Here is a 17,871-nt window from a genome sequence, read left to right as displayed (position 1 = left end):
ATGAAACTGTCCTCTGCATGAAACCACCTCTACAGTAAACATGTCAACAGGTAAACAGCCAGAGGAGTGGGCAGGAACTCATAGGGATCAGCGAAGGGTTAGATGTCATGTTTGAGAACACCACAACCACAGAGGAGAGTTGTGTCCTCTCCTCACCCACATGGGCGTTATCTGATTGGAACCCGTGACGGTGACGCACTCCCTTCAACCCTCAGCTGCACAATTGTGAACCATTTCACAACAAGATACTGAATATCCAACAGGCTGTTCAATTGACTGACTGACTGACTATTTTGCTTATCCCTTCTCCCCCCTCCTCTCCCTCTCTCTTTCTCTCTCGCTCTCTTTCTCTCTCTCTCTCTCTCTCTCTCTCTCTCTCTCTCTCTCTCTCTCTCTAGGGATGTTCTATTTCTATTGAATGTTCATTATCAGAAATTACTGAATTTATGTTTGCAATGAAATGTTGTGTATTTGAAATGATCTTACAGTTAACTTACGTATATTCTTTTTGGTAAAGAAGTAAACAGAGGAAATTAAATAAAATATTCAGATTTATTTTTAAAACAATACATTCATACAGAGTAGTGTACATTAATGCTTTCAAATATGCATTCAAATAGGGCAGCTATGTGTAGACACCGTCTCATCCTTGAACAATGATTGGTCCAAATCCCATTTTTGTCCTTGGATATAAATCGAGTCCAAAAAGCCCTCCATGTATGCAGAATCAGGGGCATCGTATTCACCACCCTCTCCTGCAAAAACAAGGACAGTATGTTAGAGTCTCATAATTGTGTGTCAACGAAAATGTTGGTTTACCAATCATGTCCATGTGATATCACGTTGCCTAATGTTACTTCCTGTTTCCAACTGTAACACAGTTGCTCTTATATTGCAGACCCGATCTCCTAATGGAAATCTTCCCATGATTTACAGTTTACTTAAAACCTGTTTTTCAAATCAATGTTTCAGATCACTTCACTTTTTCAGATGATTTTGTCCGGGGCCCAGTCAAAGCTGTCAGCGGCCCTGGGTATGCAGCCCCATGAAATTATATTTGAAAATGAAAGAATGAACATACCTAGTAGTCCACCAAAACCAAGAAGCATTCCCTCTTCCCACTGCTCCACAATGCCATGACTGCATCGTGGTGCAAGGATGGTCTTGGATTGCAGAATGATACCAGATTGTTGATGTGCTTCAAAGGTGATGCTGTCTTTTTCGATGGTCAGCTGAAAGCTCTTGATGTCCTTATCGAAGTAATCTTCTGTGGCGTTGGCCCCTGAATGTACTCGATAAAATAGCTTCTGAAACACAAATGGATGCAATTAGGCTATACACAACCTGTATGGGCTACAGTCCTTGTTCTATAATATGATCCAGATTCCAGAGAATATATTTTCTTGTAGCAATACGATTTAAATGAAAAATCAAATATGAGAAAAATATGAGGGTCCAGTCCCACGTTCTTATGGAATGCAGTATCATATTGGTTAAAAAAAAACAAACAAAGCATTATTCAACTGTAATACTATCATGAAATAGTTCACAAGTTCTTAGATTACAGACACATTGGTTTAAAAAAAATTGTTATAGGCCTATTATAATCAATAAAAGAAAGTTATTTCACAAATCATTTAATTTACAACTAAATGCCAACAACCCAAATAGACAACATAAAAAAAGTTGGCAACCAATAATAGGCTATGATGTGTGTGTCTTAGGAAGTACCTGCGCCTCAGCGTCTGCACCCACACTTATGAGTCTTAAGTGTGTGTGGGGGGACCACATGGACAGAATAGTGCCACTCCATTTGTGTGAAGATGGATGGACACTTATGACCATTTTCTGGTCTGAATCAAAATCAGGGAGGGCTGTGAAGAACATTACAAGTTTTTGAAGTTGTTATTCAATAAAAATCGACATGTATCTTGCTTTAAATAATTGTTTTGCTAAAATACCATCCCAAAAACATACTATGCTGTTTATATTGTAATATACTCTAATATAGGCCCTATGATAGCATTTATACCAATTAGAATATTATGGTAGGCCTATAGATACTATTATAATGTAGAATAAGTACTATACCAATTACAGCAAAATAGTACGCTGTGTATATTAACAATAGAGATAGTCCCAAAGACAAATACTGTTATTTTAATATTCAGTAGTTTATTATGGTATTATTATGTATTTATGTCATAATTAATATGTAAGTGCTATCCTTAACGCTATTTGCTGGAATGATTGCCATGACACAATTCATCTTCTCCAATGCCTCATGAATCGTATCATCTCACCAGAGGTATTGAAGATGACGAGTCCACCACCGGAGAAGAAACTTCCAGGTTTAATGTCATTGAAGCAGGGGATCTCCTTTTTCTTTGGAGTGATGTCCCATTGAGCGATGAGGCTCAGCCAGCGCCCATGTCGAATGCAAGCATCCATCATAGGGTTGATCTATGAAACAAAGAAGGAACGACTTAAAGGTGCACTGTGTAATAATTTTAGCAGTTTCTTTCCAGAATTCATGCTGCCCGTTCACAAACTTGACCTTTCTCACAAATACTTAACCACCACCATCAAATTCTAAGTATTCATTATGACTCATTTTTCAGACATTAAAAGTTGGATCCATGTCCGCCATTTTCAATTTCCAGAAATATTTTTTTTTAGCTGAAAAACTTACTGTATTTTAGTCATACTAGTAAATATGAATTTGTTATTTAGTAGATATTAATCAAAAGCCACACATCATCCCTCTAAGGTGCATTACCTGTACATGTAGCTCCCACTACTGGCTGTTCAAATTAAGACCAAGACTCTACCCTACAACAGTAGGTTCAATGTTGTCAGCACAGTAGGTACCAAGTTGTGTCAGAAACTAAAGATGTTAAGGCTCAGTGGACTAAGGCGCTGTACCAAACCCTGGGAATCCGGTTCAAGACTGACCTCAGGTAATTTCCCGCTCCCTCCCCATCTCTCTCACCCACACATTTCCTGTCATTCTCTTTCACTCTTTCAGCCCCAAAACAATGAACATATAACATAATTTATTAAAAAAATAGTTTAATTTAAAAATGAAAAAATAATCTAAATAAATCTGTCCCATTTTTTTTGTCATCTCATCCCTTGTGAGGTTGTGTGGTAACTCAGGTGACCTGTGAGTGTGAGAGCAGAGCAGGGCAGGGCGCACCTTGATGGGAAGCCTGTCGGGGTCGATGAGGATTCCGCCGAGCGCCAGGTGGAGGGCTCCAACCATGCCGGGGTCGGGCTGGTCATGGAACATCCTCACCCTCAGCTCCGGCTTGCCGTCCACCTTCTGCCTCAAAAACTCCTCCTCACTGTAGATTTCCAGCTGACAGCACAAGCATACCGTCAAAAATATTTCAGTGGAGTCAAAAGCCAGGGTAAAATTCTGCAGGTGGCCAGTGTAATTTCAAATCCACAGCTCTTAATATTTTCACAGTGGTAGAATTAACTCTTTTAAAATTTAAATCTTACACTGACCAAAGAGTAAAGTTACAATTTTTCACGAGTGAGACCAAATATTATCTGTAACAGTGTTAAACTTCAACTAGCGACCTACTAGAAGAGTGTTAAATCCAGGAGTGAAATTACTGCAAAATGTACCTACTGTGTGTGAGAGAATTACAAAACTGAGTCAGTTTGATGATTTTTCCCAAAATATGTTTAAAAAACACTGTCACATGATTAGAGATACATATATTGAACTCAGATGACTTGCTTACTTTGTGCCAGACGCCATCGTTAAGTTTTGGGCCACCTGTCAAAGTGACCTTCATCCTTAATTGGCCATACTGAATCTCTGGGACGCCTCCTCGCAATGAGAGCATGAACCAGTCCTCCCCCTCATTGGAGTGTACGTAGTAGAACACGCCCTCCGGATCGAAGGTCCGGAATGAGAAATAGGACATAATACTGACCAAGGAGGAGAAAAGAGTTTCATTGAGTAAAAAAACAATCTAGCATTGAATTTAACATGGGAAAGCATAACACACTGACCCGTCGACTTCACCAAAGTTGGCTGTGACGTTCATGTGGGGCTCCCAGGTATGTTCTCTGTTGCCGAGATTGATGACTCCTCCACCGTCAGCCTTTCCCTATCGCACAAGCACACAGCTACGTAAGTTCAAGGCAGCCCTATTAAACAATTCCATGCTCCAAAATCTACTAATAATACCATAACGGTCTACCATCAGAAAACACTTTGTCACATCACTAAATGAATAATGATTCACAGTGTGTCATCATGTTTAAACAAAACACAGCATTATCTATATTAAATTAGAGGCATTCATTTCCTTGTGTGGGCTCAGACTGGTAACTTGCAACAATAACAACTCAGAAAGTATCACACAAATGTTTTTTTTAAAGCATCCTTTCATTTACTGAGCAGGCTACCACAATTATGAGCCATTCCAAAAACTTGTGACTTATTTCTTTTGAATCATATGCCCAATGTGCTTGGACAGCCTGAATTATATTGACAAGAAATAATCCTTTTACAGTTATCTAATTGTTGTTATATTTTCCACAAATCACACAGTATTATGAATGAAAATGAAATATACCCTCTTCTTGGGCACTGCCACTGCATCTACTGCGAGCCTTCCTGGTGAAACACCCAGCATCAGCACTAAGTGCAACATGCATAGCACCACACAGCTGAGATCCATCTTGTGTTGTCTTGAGGTGTAGAACCACAAACGAGCTTGAATCAGACCACTCAATGGCCCCTACCTAATATATTGTCCCCTGTCTGATCAGAGGGAACAAATATGGTCATGCCAAAAAACAACCGGTTTTTGGTTGTTTGCCAAGAGTTGCTTAAAAGATAACTTCAGCCAATTTCAACATGCTGTTGTAATGCTCATACTATCCTCGACTTGTCAGTACCTGAGAAATTGTTTTTTTCTTCAGCCTATTCTGAGATCCTGGTCATTGTAATAGGGGCAGAGTTTGTTTACATTTCAAAAAAACATTTTGATGTATTCCCACATAATACATAATGTATTTGATTGTTTGCCAAGAGTTGCTTAAGCTCACCACTCATGTTCTTTCATTCTATAGATGTTAATGATAATACTCTGAATGATATGCCTAATAATTTTTGGCTATCAGCCAATGTTGACATTACTAACAGCTCCATTCTCAAAGGCATTTTTCATAGTTCTTTCAAGACAGCATTAGTCAACCACTCTTGAAAAAACCTAACCTGAATCAAAACATATTCAATAATTAGACCTATTTCCAACCTAGACCAAAACATTAATAATTACAGAACTTTTCCCAGCCTTCCATTCCTGAGCAAAATTCTAGTAAAAAATAAAATCTCATTAATTGATTAATCTACTTTACATGTTGTTTCTTTGATGTGTGTGTGTGTGTGTGTGTGTGTGTGTGTGTGTTTGTGTGTGTGTGTGTGGTGGGGGGGAGGGTTGGGGGGGGGGGTTGGTAGGGCTTGTGTGGGATCTGAGGGGAGGTAGGGGGGGGGGGCTTTGTGTTGATTATGTTGTACATCTGTTGTTTCATTTATTTTGATGTTGTTGAATAAATAAAAAATTGGTCACAAAAAAAATTGATTAATCTACTTTATGAATTTATTTGAACTCATTTTACTACTTATTATTACTATTAATGTATCATTATACTTTATAATATTCGTTATGAATTTATAAGGGAGGTGGCGGGGATTCAAGCACTTTTGACTACAGTACTACTTTTATTTCTAGCCTATACTTGAAACTACGCAGTGTTGTTGCTCCACCCACAATTTCGTTGCCTTCAATGACAATGACAATAAACTTCTTGAACTTGACCTTGAACTTAGTAAACATGTCAATAGGTAAAGACGCAACCCTCCTCTGTGATTGTGTTATTCTCAAACATGATATCTAACCCTTCGTCAATCCCTATGAGTCCCTGCCAACTCCTGACTGTTTACCTGTTCAGTTTACTTTAGTGGTGGGTTTCATGCAGAGGACAATTTAACCAGAGGGATTTCTAGTGTCAAAGGCGGCACTAAGGTCGAGGAGAATCAGAGCCGAGACTTTGATAGCAGCAGCAGTGTTAAGTCAAAGTGGGCAGCCGCTGCAGCTGAGGGTTGAAGGGAGTGCGTCACCGTCACGGGTTCCAATCAGATAACGCCCATGTGGGTGAGGAGAGGACACAACTCTCCTCTGTGGTTGTGGTGTTCTCAAACATGACATCTAACCCTTCGCTGATCCCTATGAGTTCCTGCCCACTCCTCTGGCTGTTTACCTGTTGACATGTTTACTGTAGAGGTGGTTTCATGCAGAGGACAGTTTCATCAAAGGGATTTATGGCAATCAGAATGTGCTGCACAGTGCCTCCTCACAATTTAGGATATGACTACTTTTTAAAAAACAATCATTCCAAGCATCATTTTATGCCAACATTTCATAAAAGTACTGTAAGTCTGTGTTGTATTTTGTGGATGTTTTCTAAATCAAATATATTCAGAGTGATTATTGACAGTAAAGACATTAAGACATCATAGTGTATATTGCTTTTTCAGTGGCTTCCAGTAAGGTCTATAGTGTCACAGTCTACAGCCTGCAACCATGTTTTTGTCGATAACTGGACAAATATTGGTGCTGTTGCTTTCTTCTTTTGATGGTGACATCCAAGCATGAACGTGCAATTACTGACCGATTTTTTACGAGCTACGATTGATATTACCAATTTTAAGTGGAAAAATGTAAAAAAAAAAACGGGTGGATAAGGATATTATGCAGGTTTGCTGTTTTGGACATTTTTACCCTTTTATCAATACATATAGAGGAGATTCAATAAAAATATGTAAGTGTAGTATTCCTTTAATGTTTACCCTAACCATAACCATCTTCCTTGCATCTTAAATATACCCTCAATTGACTCCAAAAGATTCACTGGTCTTAAATGCTTAAAACCATGTTAATTATCCATTTGTTGATATGAATCCCTATCTCTTGAAGCGTGTGGGGGGTAAAAAGGATGTGCTGAACCTCGTACAGTGAGAAGGAACATCATCGAACATGGACATTGTTCTTCAAGGTATTTGATTTCCTGTTGAACCAGACCCTGAAATCCACCTGCAAGAATCCACCAGCAAGAATGATGTGAAATTCTTGCAGGTGGATTTCAGGGTCTGGTCCATATGTGTCCTGGAGAGACATATACGCTGCCTTCAGGTTTTTGAGATTTGAGCTGTTTTATTAAAAATGTGGGTAAGTTAGAGCTGGATGAAGACATTCTAAGGCAAAACGAGGGTCCTAGCTTTTCAATGTAACTCATTTCACATTTGTATGTGCTTCGGAGGCTGAGATATTTATGATTTAATAGGCAGATGGCACCCTATCCCAAAAAGGGCTTAGGACAAAATGGGTTAATATTGATGCCACATGAAGTGTGCCACCCTACTGTGCGTGAGCATACTGTGAGCACATTTGTAAATGGACATTTTTCACGAGTCAAAAAACTAGGAAACTCAGGGGAAACAAGCTGTCAACCTGCAGCTTTGACCACATTACCACTTTTCTACTGAAAAACATTTTTGGCTATCAGCCAATGTTGACATTACTAACAGCTCTATTCTCACAGGCATTTTACATAGTTCTTTCAAGACAGCATTAATCAACCACTCCTTACCTAACCACTCAAAACCTAACCAAGACCAAAATACCATTAATAATTACAGAACTTTTTCCAACCTTCCATTCCTGAGCAAAATTCTAGAAAAAGTCATATTTACACAACTAAACAAATTAACTGACAAAGACATTCTAGAAAGATTCCAATCTTGGTCACTTCAGAGTAAAACTGAAACTGCTCTGACCAAAATAACGACTGATCTTAGAAGTAATACTGCTATCAAAGTCTTGGCTCTGATTCTCCTCGACCTTATGTCACCTTTGACACTATAGACCGGTAGACCCTTGGTCTCCAAACAAATGCCCACGGGTGAAATCTGGCACGGGCATGGCAAACATTTGGCCCGCCATGAGGTCAGAACAAATGAAAACGTGTGATTTTCAATCACTAGAACTTCAGTGGGTTATATCTCTCCAAAGCAGTCACAGAAAGTTAGATCTTATGCTAACAGTCTCATAACAGACATTGACAAGAAGGGAAAACGGAAAAGCCAAAATCTGTTCTCTGTCCGATCTAACTTGTTTCTCATGGGACACCTAAGTCACGCCTTTCTACTTCCGATCCGTGGGGCTGGAGCTCTCAAAATTTTGAATGAGAGTTAATGGAGCGAGTCAAGCTAAATCCTCATCCCGTTCGGTATGTGCTCCGGATTTCACATATGATGACAGTGAATTTGAAAGGTTTGGATTTGCGTCGTAAGACCACTCATTTTCGACACGCAAGAAACGTTATTTTAGCTTTTGTGTAAAACTGTGTTAGAGACTACATGTGCGCCTCGCATAAGCCTATCTGACGTGAACCGAGGCACAGCCAACCCTACCGCTGCACCGCGGCTTAAGTCAGTGGTGTAGTCTTCTTTTTTATGGTGGGTATACTGTATATTTGAGCATTTTGTGAAGTGGGTATACTGTATATATTTGTGCTATTCAAATTAATGGATCAATCAATTTTAAGTGGGTATACTGAAATCCCTGAAATTTAGAAGTGGGTATACTCCGTATACCCGCGTTCTACGTAGACTACACCACTGGCTTAAGTGGCTGCACGTCGGACATGCAACGTCTGTTGTGTAGTCCAAATAATTACATATTTTTGCACACACACAACTCAAAAATCGCTTGCCAAGTGAAGTCAACAAGCACACCATTGGTTGTTATTAATTCTGAGGCACAGCATGTGTGATCGACGGAGAAAAGCGAGGTGGATCGGAAAATGGCTTTGATCAGTCCATTACAGCCCAGTCAAAAGTTTTTGCGTTCCCAGCCCCACGAGCCGCCCGGAAGAGGTGGAGACTTAGGTGCCCCATTGGGTTGGGGTGTTGCTTTGGCCCACGGCCTCACTTGCTCTACAACAGCGGTTCCCAAACTTTTTTCCTTGCGCACCCCTTTGTACATTTCAATGTGGTTCGCGCACTCCTTAATCGAAATGTTTGGTGTGCTGGTGGCCACTCAAATATAGGTTCACTGCACAAATCATTGCACATTATGGAGAGTCATTTGGGGAATCCTCATTTCCAATAGACTTCATGTTTCTGCAAGCATACAATTGAAAATACAATTAAAAACTACTTAATTTTCATTAATTCTGTATAAAAACACACATATCCGCCATTGTTCAATTCAGCTCGCGCACCCCCTTGTGGCAGGCCACGCACCCCCAGGGGTGCATGCACCCCAGTTTGGGAAACCCTGCTCTACAACATTTGGCCCTTGGAGAAGAATAATTGGTGACCACTGCTATAGACTGTGACACTAAAATAGACCTTACTGGAAGCCACTGCAAAAGCAATGTACACTGTGATGTCTTACTGTCTTTACTGTCATTAAACCATAGCCTATTATGCTGAATATATTTAAGAAAACAGCCCCAAAATACAACACGGACTTGTACAGTACTTTTATGAAATGTTGGTTTAAAATGGATATTTGGAATGATTGTTTTAAAAAAGTAGGCCTAGTCAGATCCTCAATTGAGAAGTGGCACCATGTAACAGATTCTGTTTGCCAAAAAGAGATCTCGCTGATCAAACGGTTCTCTGCATGAAACCCACCACTAAAATAAACACGTAAACACGTGACACAACCCTCCTCTGTGATTGTGGGGTTCTCAAATATGACATCTAACCCTTCGTTAATCCTTGTGAGTTCCTACCCACTCCTCTGACTGTTAACCTGAAATATTTACCCCCACCCGCCTCTTCTCTCACACACAAACACAAACACATCCACACAAGCAAACACCACACCGGTTGTTTTTTGGCATGACCATATTTGTTCCCTCTGATGAGACAGGGGACAGTATATTAGGTAGGGGCCATTGAGTGGTCTGATTAAAGCTCGTTTGTGGTTCTACAACACAAGACAACACAAGATGGATCTCAGCTGTGTGGTGCTATGCATGTTGCACTTAGTGCTGATGCTGGGTGTTTCACCAGGAAGGCTCGCAGTAGATGCAGCGGCAATGCCCAAGAAGAGGGTATATTTCATTTTCATTCACAATACAGTGTGATTTGTGGACAATAAAACAACAAGTAGATCACTTTAAAATGATTGGCATGGCTCTTAACTGTGGTAGCCTACTCAGTGAACGAATAGATAATTCTGATAATTTCTGTATTGTTGTTGTTGTAAGTTACCATTTTTTTATGTGCACGGAAATTAACATTTTGTGCTGTGTTGTTTGAACATGACACTGTGAATCTTTATTCACTTGCTGTGTGTTTTGTGTTTTCATATGATGGTAAACCGTTATGGTAGTATTAGTAGATTTTGGAGCAATGAGGAGGTTTAGGGCTGCCTATTACCTACATAGCTGTGTGCTCGTGCGATAGGGAAAGGCTGACGGTGGAGGAGTCATCAATCTCGGCAACAGAGAACATACCTGGGAGCCCCACATGAACATCACAGCCAACTTTGGTGAAGTCGATAGGTCAGTGTGTTATGCTTTCCCATGTTAAATTCAGGTATTTTCCCATATTTGCACAGGTGCTAGATTTTTTTTCAGTTACTCAATGAAACCCTGTCTTTTCTCTTCCCTGGTCAGTATCATGTCCTATTTCTCATTCCGGACCTTCGATCCGGAGGGCGTGTTCTTCTATGGACACTCCAGTGAGGGGGAGGACTGGTTCATGCTCTCACTGCGAGGAGGCGTCCCGGAGATGCAGTTTGGCCAATCCAAGATGAAGGTCACTGCGACAGGTGGCCCAAAACTTAACGATGGGGTCTGGCACAAGGTAAGCAAGTCATCTGAGTTCAATATATGTATCTCTAGTCATGTGACAGTGTTTTTTAAACATGTTTTGGGAAAAATCATCAAACTCACTCAGTTTTGTAATGCTCTCACACAGTAGGTACATTTTGCAGTAATTTCACTCCAGGATTTAACACTCTTCTAGTCATATAATATTTGGTCCCACTCATGAAGAATGTTACCGGTAATTTCACTCTTTGGTCAGTGTAAGATTTTAAGAGTTAATTCTAACACTGTGTAAACATTAAGAGCGGTGGATTTGAAATTACACTGGCCACCTGCAGAATTTTACCCTGGCTTTTGACTCCACTGTCAGAGTAATTTGACACTCTCCACAGTGTTTTAAACATCTGGATTTATATAATCAATCAATAATTATTTGTATATCACAAAATGCCAATTACAAAGCTGAGTCAAATGATATATACAGTATATAATCTAAATATTAAAAGTCATGAATTTACATTGAAATATTTTTTTCATGGCATACCTGTGCTGTCAGCTGGAAATCTACAGTGAGGAGGAGTTTGTGAGGCTGAAGGTGGACGGCAAGCCGGAGCTGAGGTTGAGGATGTTCCATGACCAGCCCGACCCCGGCATGGTTGGAGCCCTCCACCTGGCGCTCGGCGGAATCCTCATCGACCCCGACAGGCTTCCCATCAAGGTGCGCCCTGCCCTGCTCTGCTCTGCTCTCACACTCACAGGTCACCTGAGTTACCACACAACCTCACAAGGGATGAATCAGATGACCGGAAATTGGAAAATGGGGTGTTGATAGAAGTCCAGACACACCAGCACACTACCAAAAACTTTTCTGACACGTTATTTGTGAAAAAGGCAAAGTTTGTGAACGGCAGCATGAATTCTGGAAAGAAACTGCTAAAATTATTACACAGTGCACCTTTGTTTTATAGATCAACCCTATGATGGATGCTTGCATTCGACATGGGCGCTGGCTGAGCCTCATTACTCAATGGGACATGACTCCAAAGAAAAAGGAGATCCCCTGCTTCAGTGACATCAAACCTGGAAGCTTCTTCTCTGGCGGTGGACTCGTCATCTTCAACACCTCCGGTGAGATGATGGTTCATGAGGCATTGGAGAAGATGAATTGTGTCATCGAAATTATTCCAAATAGCTATGAGGATATCACTATTACATATTAATTATGATTGAAATACATAATAATACTATAATAAACTACTGCATATTATAATATAAACAGTATTTGGCTTTGGGCCATCTCTGGGCATTGTCAAAATACAGTGTACTATTTTGCTATAATTGGTATTATACTTCATTATAATAGAATATAACATTATATTCAAATTGGTAGAAATGCTATAATATATTAGTGTACATTACAATGTATACAACATATGTCTTTGGGATGGTAATGTTTGAAAGCACTTATTTAAAGCAAGATACATGTCGATTTTCATTGAATAACTTTCTTCCAAAACGTGTAATGTTCTCCTTCACAGCCCTCCCTGATTTTGATTCAGACCAGAAAATGGTCATAAGTGTCCATCCATCTTCATACAAATGGAGTGGCACTATTCTGTCCATGTGGTCCCCCCACACACACTCAAGACTCATAAGTGTGGGTGCAGACGCTGAGGCACAGGTACTTCCTACTTAAGACACACATATCATCATAGCCTATTATTGGTTGCCAACTTTTTTGATGTTGTCCATTTGGGTTGTTGGCATTTAGTTGTAAATTAAATGAGTTGTGAAATAACGTTCTTTTATTGATTATAATAGGCCTATAACAATGTTTTTTTTAAACCAATGTGTCTGTAATCTAAGAACTTGTGAACTATTTCATGATAGTATTACAGTTGAATAATATTTTTTTTTTTTTAAACCAATATGATACTGCATTCCATAAGAACGTGGCACTGGACTCTCCTATTTTTCTCATATTTGATTTTTCATTTAAATCGTATTGCTGCAAGAAAATATATTCTCTGGAATATGGATCTGATTATAGAACAAGGACTGTAGCCCATACAGGTGGTGTATAGCCTAATTGCATACATTTGTGTTTCAGAAGCTATTTTATCGAGTACATTCAGGGGCCAACGCCACAGAAGATTACTTCGATAAGGACATCAAGAGCTTTCAGCTGACCATCGAAAAAGACAGCATCACCTTTGAAGCACATCAACAATCTGGTATCATTCTGCAATCCAAGACCATCCTTGCATCAGGATGCAGTCATGGCATTGTGGAGCAGTGGGAAGAGGGAATGCTTCTTGGTTTTGGTGGACTACTAGGTATGTTCATTCTTTCATTTTCAAATATAATTTCATGGGGCTGCATACCCAGGGCCGCTGACAGCTTTGACTGGGCCCCGGACAAAATCATCTGAAAAAGTGAAGTGATCTGAAACATTGATTTGAAAAACAGGTTTTAAGTAAACTGTAAATCATGGGAAGATTTCCATTAGGAGATCGGGTCTGAAATATAAGAGCAACTGTGTTACAGTTGGAAACAGGAAGTAACATTAAAGTGAAAAAAAAAGTGAAAGTGAAAGTTATTAGGCTATGTGATATCACATGGACATGATAAGTAAACCAACATTTTCGTTGACACACAGTTATGAGACTCTAACATACTGTCCTTGTTTTCGCAGGAGAGGGTGGTGAATACGATGCCCCTGATTCTGCATACATGGAGGGCTGTTTGGACTCGATTTATATCCAAGGACAAAAATGGGATTTGGACCAGTCCTTGTTCAAGGATGAGACAGTGTCTACACATAGCTGCCCTTTTTGAATGAATATTTGAAAGCATTACATTTATACCATAGTAATGCATAATAACTATTTTCATGAAATAAATTAAATATATCAACATTTTATTTTACTTCCCTTCTTTGCTTTATGAGATAAGATAAGATGCGAAATACACATCATCGTTTCATACATTGCAACACATAAATTTAGTCAAATTGTAGCTCATGAGAGAGAAAGAGAGAGAGAGAGAGAGGGGGGGGGGGTGTATTCACCTTGTGAAATGGTTCATAATTTGTAGAATGGTAACCATCTGATGAACTCATCAGCCCAAGATACATTGACAGCCTGCTCTTCATTTAAAAGATGGGTCAGTCAACTTCACAATGTGTGGGTAATAGACTACAGTAATACACTATGTGTCCCTTAATTTTAGGATATTCCCATGCCTATTATTTGACCTGACCTGAAAAGTGAGTGGGCAACAGGCAGCGCTGCCCTATCAGTCAAAAAGTCGCCCTCTGGTGGACAGAAAACAAAATGAGAGACGCAGTGGGCCTACTAGATGCACATTTTAAATAAATGTTGAAAAGCATTTAGACTGCTTTGTTTAATTTGGCGCCCTATAGGCCTACATTAACTCATCGCCGTAATTCCATTCCATTCCAAAATACGTTTCAGGCCTCGTTTTAGTTCTGTGGGCCTACACTGCATAAGAAAAAACAATTGATTCAGAAAGGCTACAGGAAATTGCTGAATCACCAGATTAAAACTCACTGGTGTGGTAAGCATGGATGAGTCCATTTTCCGCAGGGAGTAATAACACTATTCATCGCATAGGCTATGTGTGTGTAGCTCTAGTTCTACCTTTGGGATAATTGTGTTGTGCCACAGCCACAGGCACAGAGACCGCAATAAATTAGTTTGCTTTCTCCCTCAATTTCTCTCACTGCCGTAAAATAGACATGATATAGATTCTGCCGTAAAGTTATCTGATTAGCACTTTAGCACATGCTACCAGTTCGTTTCTACGGACAAGAAACCAACAGATAGGTATAGCGTGTCGCAAAAAAAAGTGTCGCGAACCGTGCCGCCCAGCGAAGATGGCGGCTGAGCTGCATCCGCGCAGCGGAAAGCTGATCGGCCTGTCGAATTCAAACCGAACAGCCCAGCGAAACCAACCAATTCAGGAATTCAACCATGGTTTGGTCTTGAGCCGGGAGCCCCTTAGGGACCGCGATGTCTTTACCGTTAGAATCGACAAGAAGGTAAACAAATATGTGTCTGGTGATGAGACTGTGAGATGGGAATGCGCTGGGAGTGGAGTGGAACCCGGGTCCGTGCGCCTGCAGTGGTGATCATATTCCATGGGCGTGTGGAGTCTGACAGCCCCCGACTAACACTGTGGCTATGAGACTTATTGTCATTTTCACTGAGTTGAAGTCTAAAAATGAAACCAAGTGTGTGCATTCGTTGCTAGTTTTGCGCCCAGCTAGCGGCCAGGCATCGTTTTCTCAAAGAGCGCCTCCCAGTAAACATTAGCGCTAGGCAGAAGACAGCTCGCTAGTAATCAAGGCACTGTCAATTGGGTAGTTCCAGGTGCTAGCCTGCCAGTTAGCCTCAACTCCTGTGAGGTTGTTCTAGAGATATTTGTTTCATTTGAACGCCACAAGAAAATATGAGTTGCACACCAACTGGTTAGGATAAGGCATACATGTGACCACCGGTGGGTCATAACGCAATGATAAGCTAACTTGTTATTGCTGTCGCGAGCCACGACGGGAAGAATGGTTCAGGTTTCCCCCAACTTGTCTAATGAAGGCAGACCAAATTGTTTTTTTTTTTGGGTCATTTAGAATAATGATTTTGTCGGCTTTTATATTATACTGGGTGTGAAATTAACTGGATTCTACAGGCATTCATGGATTTTGTGGGAACTGGCTGAAGTCATCATGTGTACAGTAGCTAATGTTTGGAGTAACGAGGGTTAACATTAACCAGTAGTTAGCCAGATCTGACCATATACGTCAAATGCATAAGGCACCAAACGTCACGGTTGATGTTGTGTATCTGGGACCTCTTTGCATCCATTCATAGTAAGTATGTCGATTTGTTATTGTTTGTCATCCAAATCTCACAGATAGACGATGCTGTCGATTTCTGCCAGCCCGTATGCACGTAAACAATCTATTTCGCGAACTGGCGATGGATATGTGGTCAACCCAACAGTGCGTCTGGCACGTCTTTTCAGGCTCCCCATGACGCTACAACGTTTAACTTTCATTAAATAGGCTTTTCTCAGCGGGACATTGTTTTAGCAACGCGTTGCAATGCACGCCCCATCATTTAAATTAGTCCGAAATGGACCAACATTTGTTTTAAGGATTCTTTCCATGAATGACCTTGTACTCGGTTGGCTGCTTTACCTTGCCTCGTTCACTTCGAAGTTCTCTAATCTCTGAGTGCTATATAGATAGGGTTTGTGCCTAACATTAGACACATATTTATGTATTTTTGTCAGTGGTTGTTGCCTGATGTTGCCCGTCAACTGGATATGCGATCTTCCTTGTCCTTTGCATAATGTCATTGCATTTTTGACCGTCTACTGTCAGTTGCATGCAGTGATTTGTTGTCCTTTAACGCGGCATGGCCAGGTATCTGTTGATAGTTTCTTGTCAATAGCACGACATCAATTGATTCGCCTGTTGTCCCTGCTCTCAATGTCATGGGTACCACTGCTGGCTTCTATGAGCGGCGCTCTTTTTAGTGATCTTGCGATGCTAGCGGCAAATTCAGCCATGGCTCTTTTTTGTTCGCACTTACTGTATCTTTGGGTGTCTGTCTGGACCGGTTGCTGTCCCCAGACCCTAGAACAACCTGGTTTGTTACCGATTAAGAATAAGGGGCCATTTAATGAGGAAAAGACAGGCGAACATTGGGTAACATTCGCATAAAGGTGACTGTCGCATCATTTGACAAGCCGCGTTATCAACCCTACAACTGATGCTGTGTCGCGAGGATAAGTTTGGCACGATCCGTGTGCCAAGCCATGCGCTTTCACCTCGTCCTGCTGTTGGAATAGAACTATTATTATAACTAATACATGGCAAATAATGTGTGAGATTAAATTTGCCATTAAAATAATATAAACTAATTTTCCCAGATTAGCATTCGTATTTTTAGTTGACCCGTTCCAGTCTTGCAGTAAAGTTAGACGGAATTGATTAATAGATTAGACTAGATTAGATTTGATAACATTTAATTGTCTGTTACACACGAAACAGAAAATGGACTTTGGCGTGGCTCCAGTCATTTTCACAGACATTAGACAAGACTCGACTAAATAGGACAGAAGACAAGGCAAAACATGTGACAATGTGTATATTTACATATGTAAATACCTTAGATGTGCGAAAAGAAAACCAATATCGTATTTACAGAACACCAATATCGTATTTACAGAACACCAATATCTTAGTTCTTGGAGAGTACATTGTTTTTCCATAGCATCTTGCTAGGTGGCAGAAGAGGGGCAGTCAGAAAGGGAACCGTAGATGATCACAGGTCAGACCATGGTTGCATGATGACTGACAGATAGGTAGATAGAGATAGATGGATTGATTAGTAAGGGCCTCAAGAAGAGAGCTGGTGGACAACTTCTCCACACCACTACAGACGCTCCACATTGCGTTGCTGCTTCTCAGCTAGCTAAATACCATGGATTCTGTTACAAACGGTAACATAGAAGGACACCAAAACCAGAAAAAAGGTTCAACGATGATATTTATTACGCTCGTTAGTCTAGGGGGTAACAAAAGAATCCCGAACTCGTAAGTCTAGGGGGGGGGATGTAACAAAATAAAGGAGCCGTGCTCCAATCCAAAATAAGAATCGTCAATGCCGTGTAGGCGAAAAACAGCAGGTGGTCAAAGGTAAAAAAACAGAGAAAAAGGCAAAAGACCAAAAATGTCAAAATGGCAAGAGCGCAACAGCCAAGCAGCAGTAGTCAGCGGGCTTCGAAGTGGAAGTGCCAAGCCGGAAGTCGAGGAGCAGGAGTCAACCCTTTGGTTAAATAGGCAGTGCTCCTCCCCTGGCCACAGGTGTCTCCACTTCCCAGCCCGGCCGCTCTGTTAATAGCAATCACTGCATTTGAGGGGTGAAATGAAAAACAATTAGCAGGGGGAAAAAAGCAAAAACCAAC

General features: G+C 40.6%; 3 protein-coding genes across 5 annotated transcripts in view; 2 read left to right on the top strand and 1 right to left on the bottom strand.

Moving 5' to 3' along the window:
- Positions 1 to 538: 538 nt before the first annotated feature.
- LOC134437675 (sex hormone-binding globulin-like) lies at positions 539 to 5,392 on the bottom strand. The gene is made up of 8 exons (XM_063187175.1): positions 4,599 to 5,392; positions 4,030 to 4,127; positions 3,756 to 3,945; positions 3,200 to 3,361; positions 2,304 to 2,463; positions 1,732 to 1,874; positions 1,082 to 1,307; positions 539 to 755 (listed from the first exon to the last, which is right to left on the bottom strand). The coding sequence occupies exons 1-8, from the start codon at positions 4,701 to 4,703 to the stop codon at positions 613 to 615; spliced, it is 1,227 nt and encodes a 408-aa protein (XP_063043245.1). The 5' UTR covers positions 4,704 to 5,392; the 3' UTR covers positions 539 to 612.
- A 5,118-nt stretch (positions 5,393 to 10,510) lies between these two features.
- Positions 10,511 to 13,739, top strand: LOC134437703 (sex hormone-binding globulin-like). Its single transcript, XM_063187218.1, has 7 exons — positions 10,511 to 10,608; positions 10,723 to 10,912; positions 11,432 to 11,593; positions 11,844 to 12,003; positions 12,414 to 12,556; positions 12,986 to 13,211; positions 13,571 to 13,739. Exons 1-7 carry the CDS (start codon positions 10,574 to 10,576, stop codon positions 13,711 to 13,713), a joined length of 1,059 nt encoding a protein of 352 aa, XP_063043288.1. The 5' UTR covers positions 10,511 to 10,573; the 3' UTR covers positions 13,714 to 13,739.
- A 1,022-nt stretch (positions 13,740 to 14,761) lies between these two features.
- The window catches only part of neurl4 (neuralized E3 ubiquitin protein ligase 4), a 79,347-nt gene continuing 76,237 nt past the window's right edge, over positions 14,762 to 17,871 (top strand). For all 3 annotated transcript variants that reach the window (XM_063187157.1, XM_063187156.1, XM_063187153.1), the window contains exon 1: positions 14,762 to 14,938. In XM_063187157.1, coding sequence (XP_063043227.1) covers positions 14,774 to 14,938 — 165 coding nt within the window. In that variant the 5' untranslated portion in view covers positions 14,762 to 14,773. The remainder of the gene's footprint in view (positions 14,939 to 17,871) is intronic.

The sequence above is a fragment of the Engraulis encrasicolus genome, chromosome 21 (genome assembly GCF_034702125.1).
Source record: "Engraulis encrasicolus isolate BLACKSEA-1 chromosome 21, IST_EnEncr_1.0, whole genome shotgun sequence".
Taxonomy (NCBI): Eukaryota; Metazoa; Chordata; class Actinopteri; order Clupeiformes; family Engraulidae; genus Engraulis; species Engraulis encrasicolus.
The sequence above is the reverse complement of the archived record's forward strand: the minus strand, read 5'-3'. Positions and strand labels throughout refer to the sequence as shown.

Excerpts from the sequence above, each read along its gene's own strand:
- LOC134437675 (XM_063187175.1), bottom strand. The coding sequence starts at position 4,703 with ATGGATCTCAGCTGTGTGGTGCTATGCATGTTGCACTTAGTGCTGATG. Across the intron at positions 3,946-4,029 it reads AACTTTGGTGAAGTCGACGG|TATTATGTCCTATTTCTCAT; the intron begins GTCAGTGTGTTA and ends CTCCTTGGTCAG. Across the intron at positions 3,362-3,755 it reads ACGATGGCGTCTGGCACAAA|CTGGAAATCTACAGTGAGGA; the intron begins GTAAGCAAGTCA and ends TTGTGCTGTCAG.
- LOC134437703 (XM_063187218.1), top strand. The coding sequence starts at position 10,574 with ATGAACATCACAGCCAACTTTGGTGAAGTCGATAG. Across the intron at positions 12,004-12,413 it reads CGTCATCTTCAACACCTCCG|CCCTCCCTGATTTTGATTCA; the intron begins GTGAGATGATGG and ends TCTCCTTCACAG. Across the intron at positions 12,557-12,985 it reads GTGCAGACGCTGAGGCACAG|AAGCTATTTTATCGAGTACA; the intron begins GTACTTCCTACT and ends TTTGTGTTTCAG.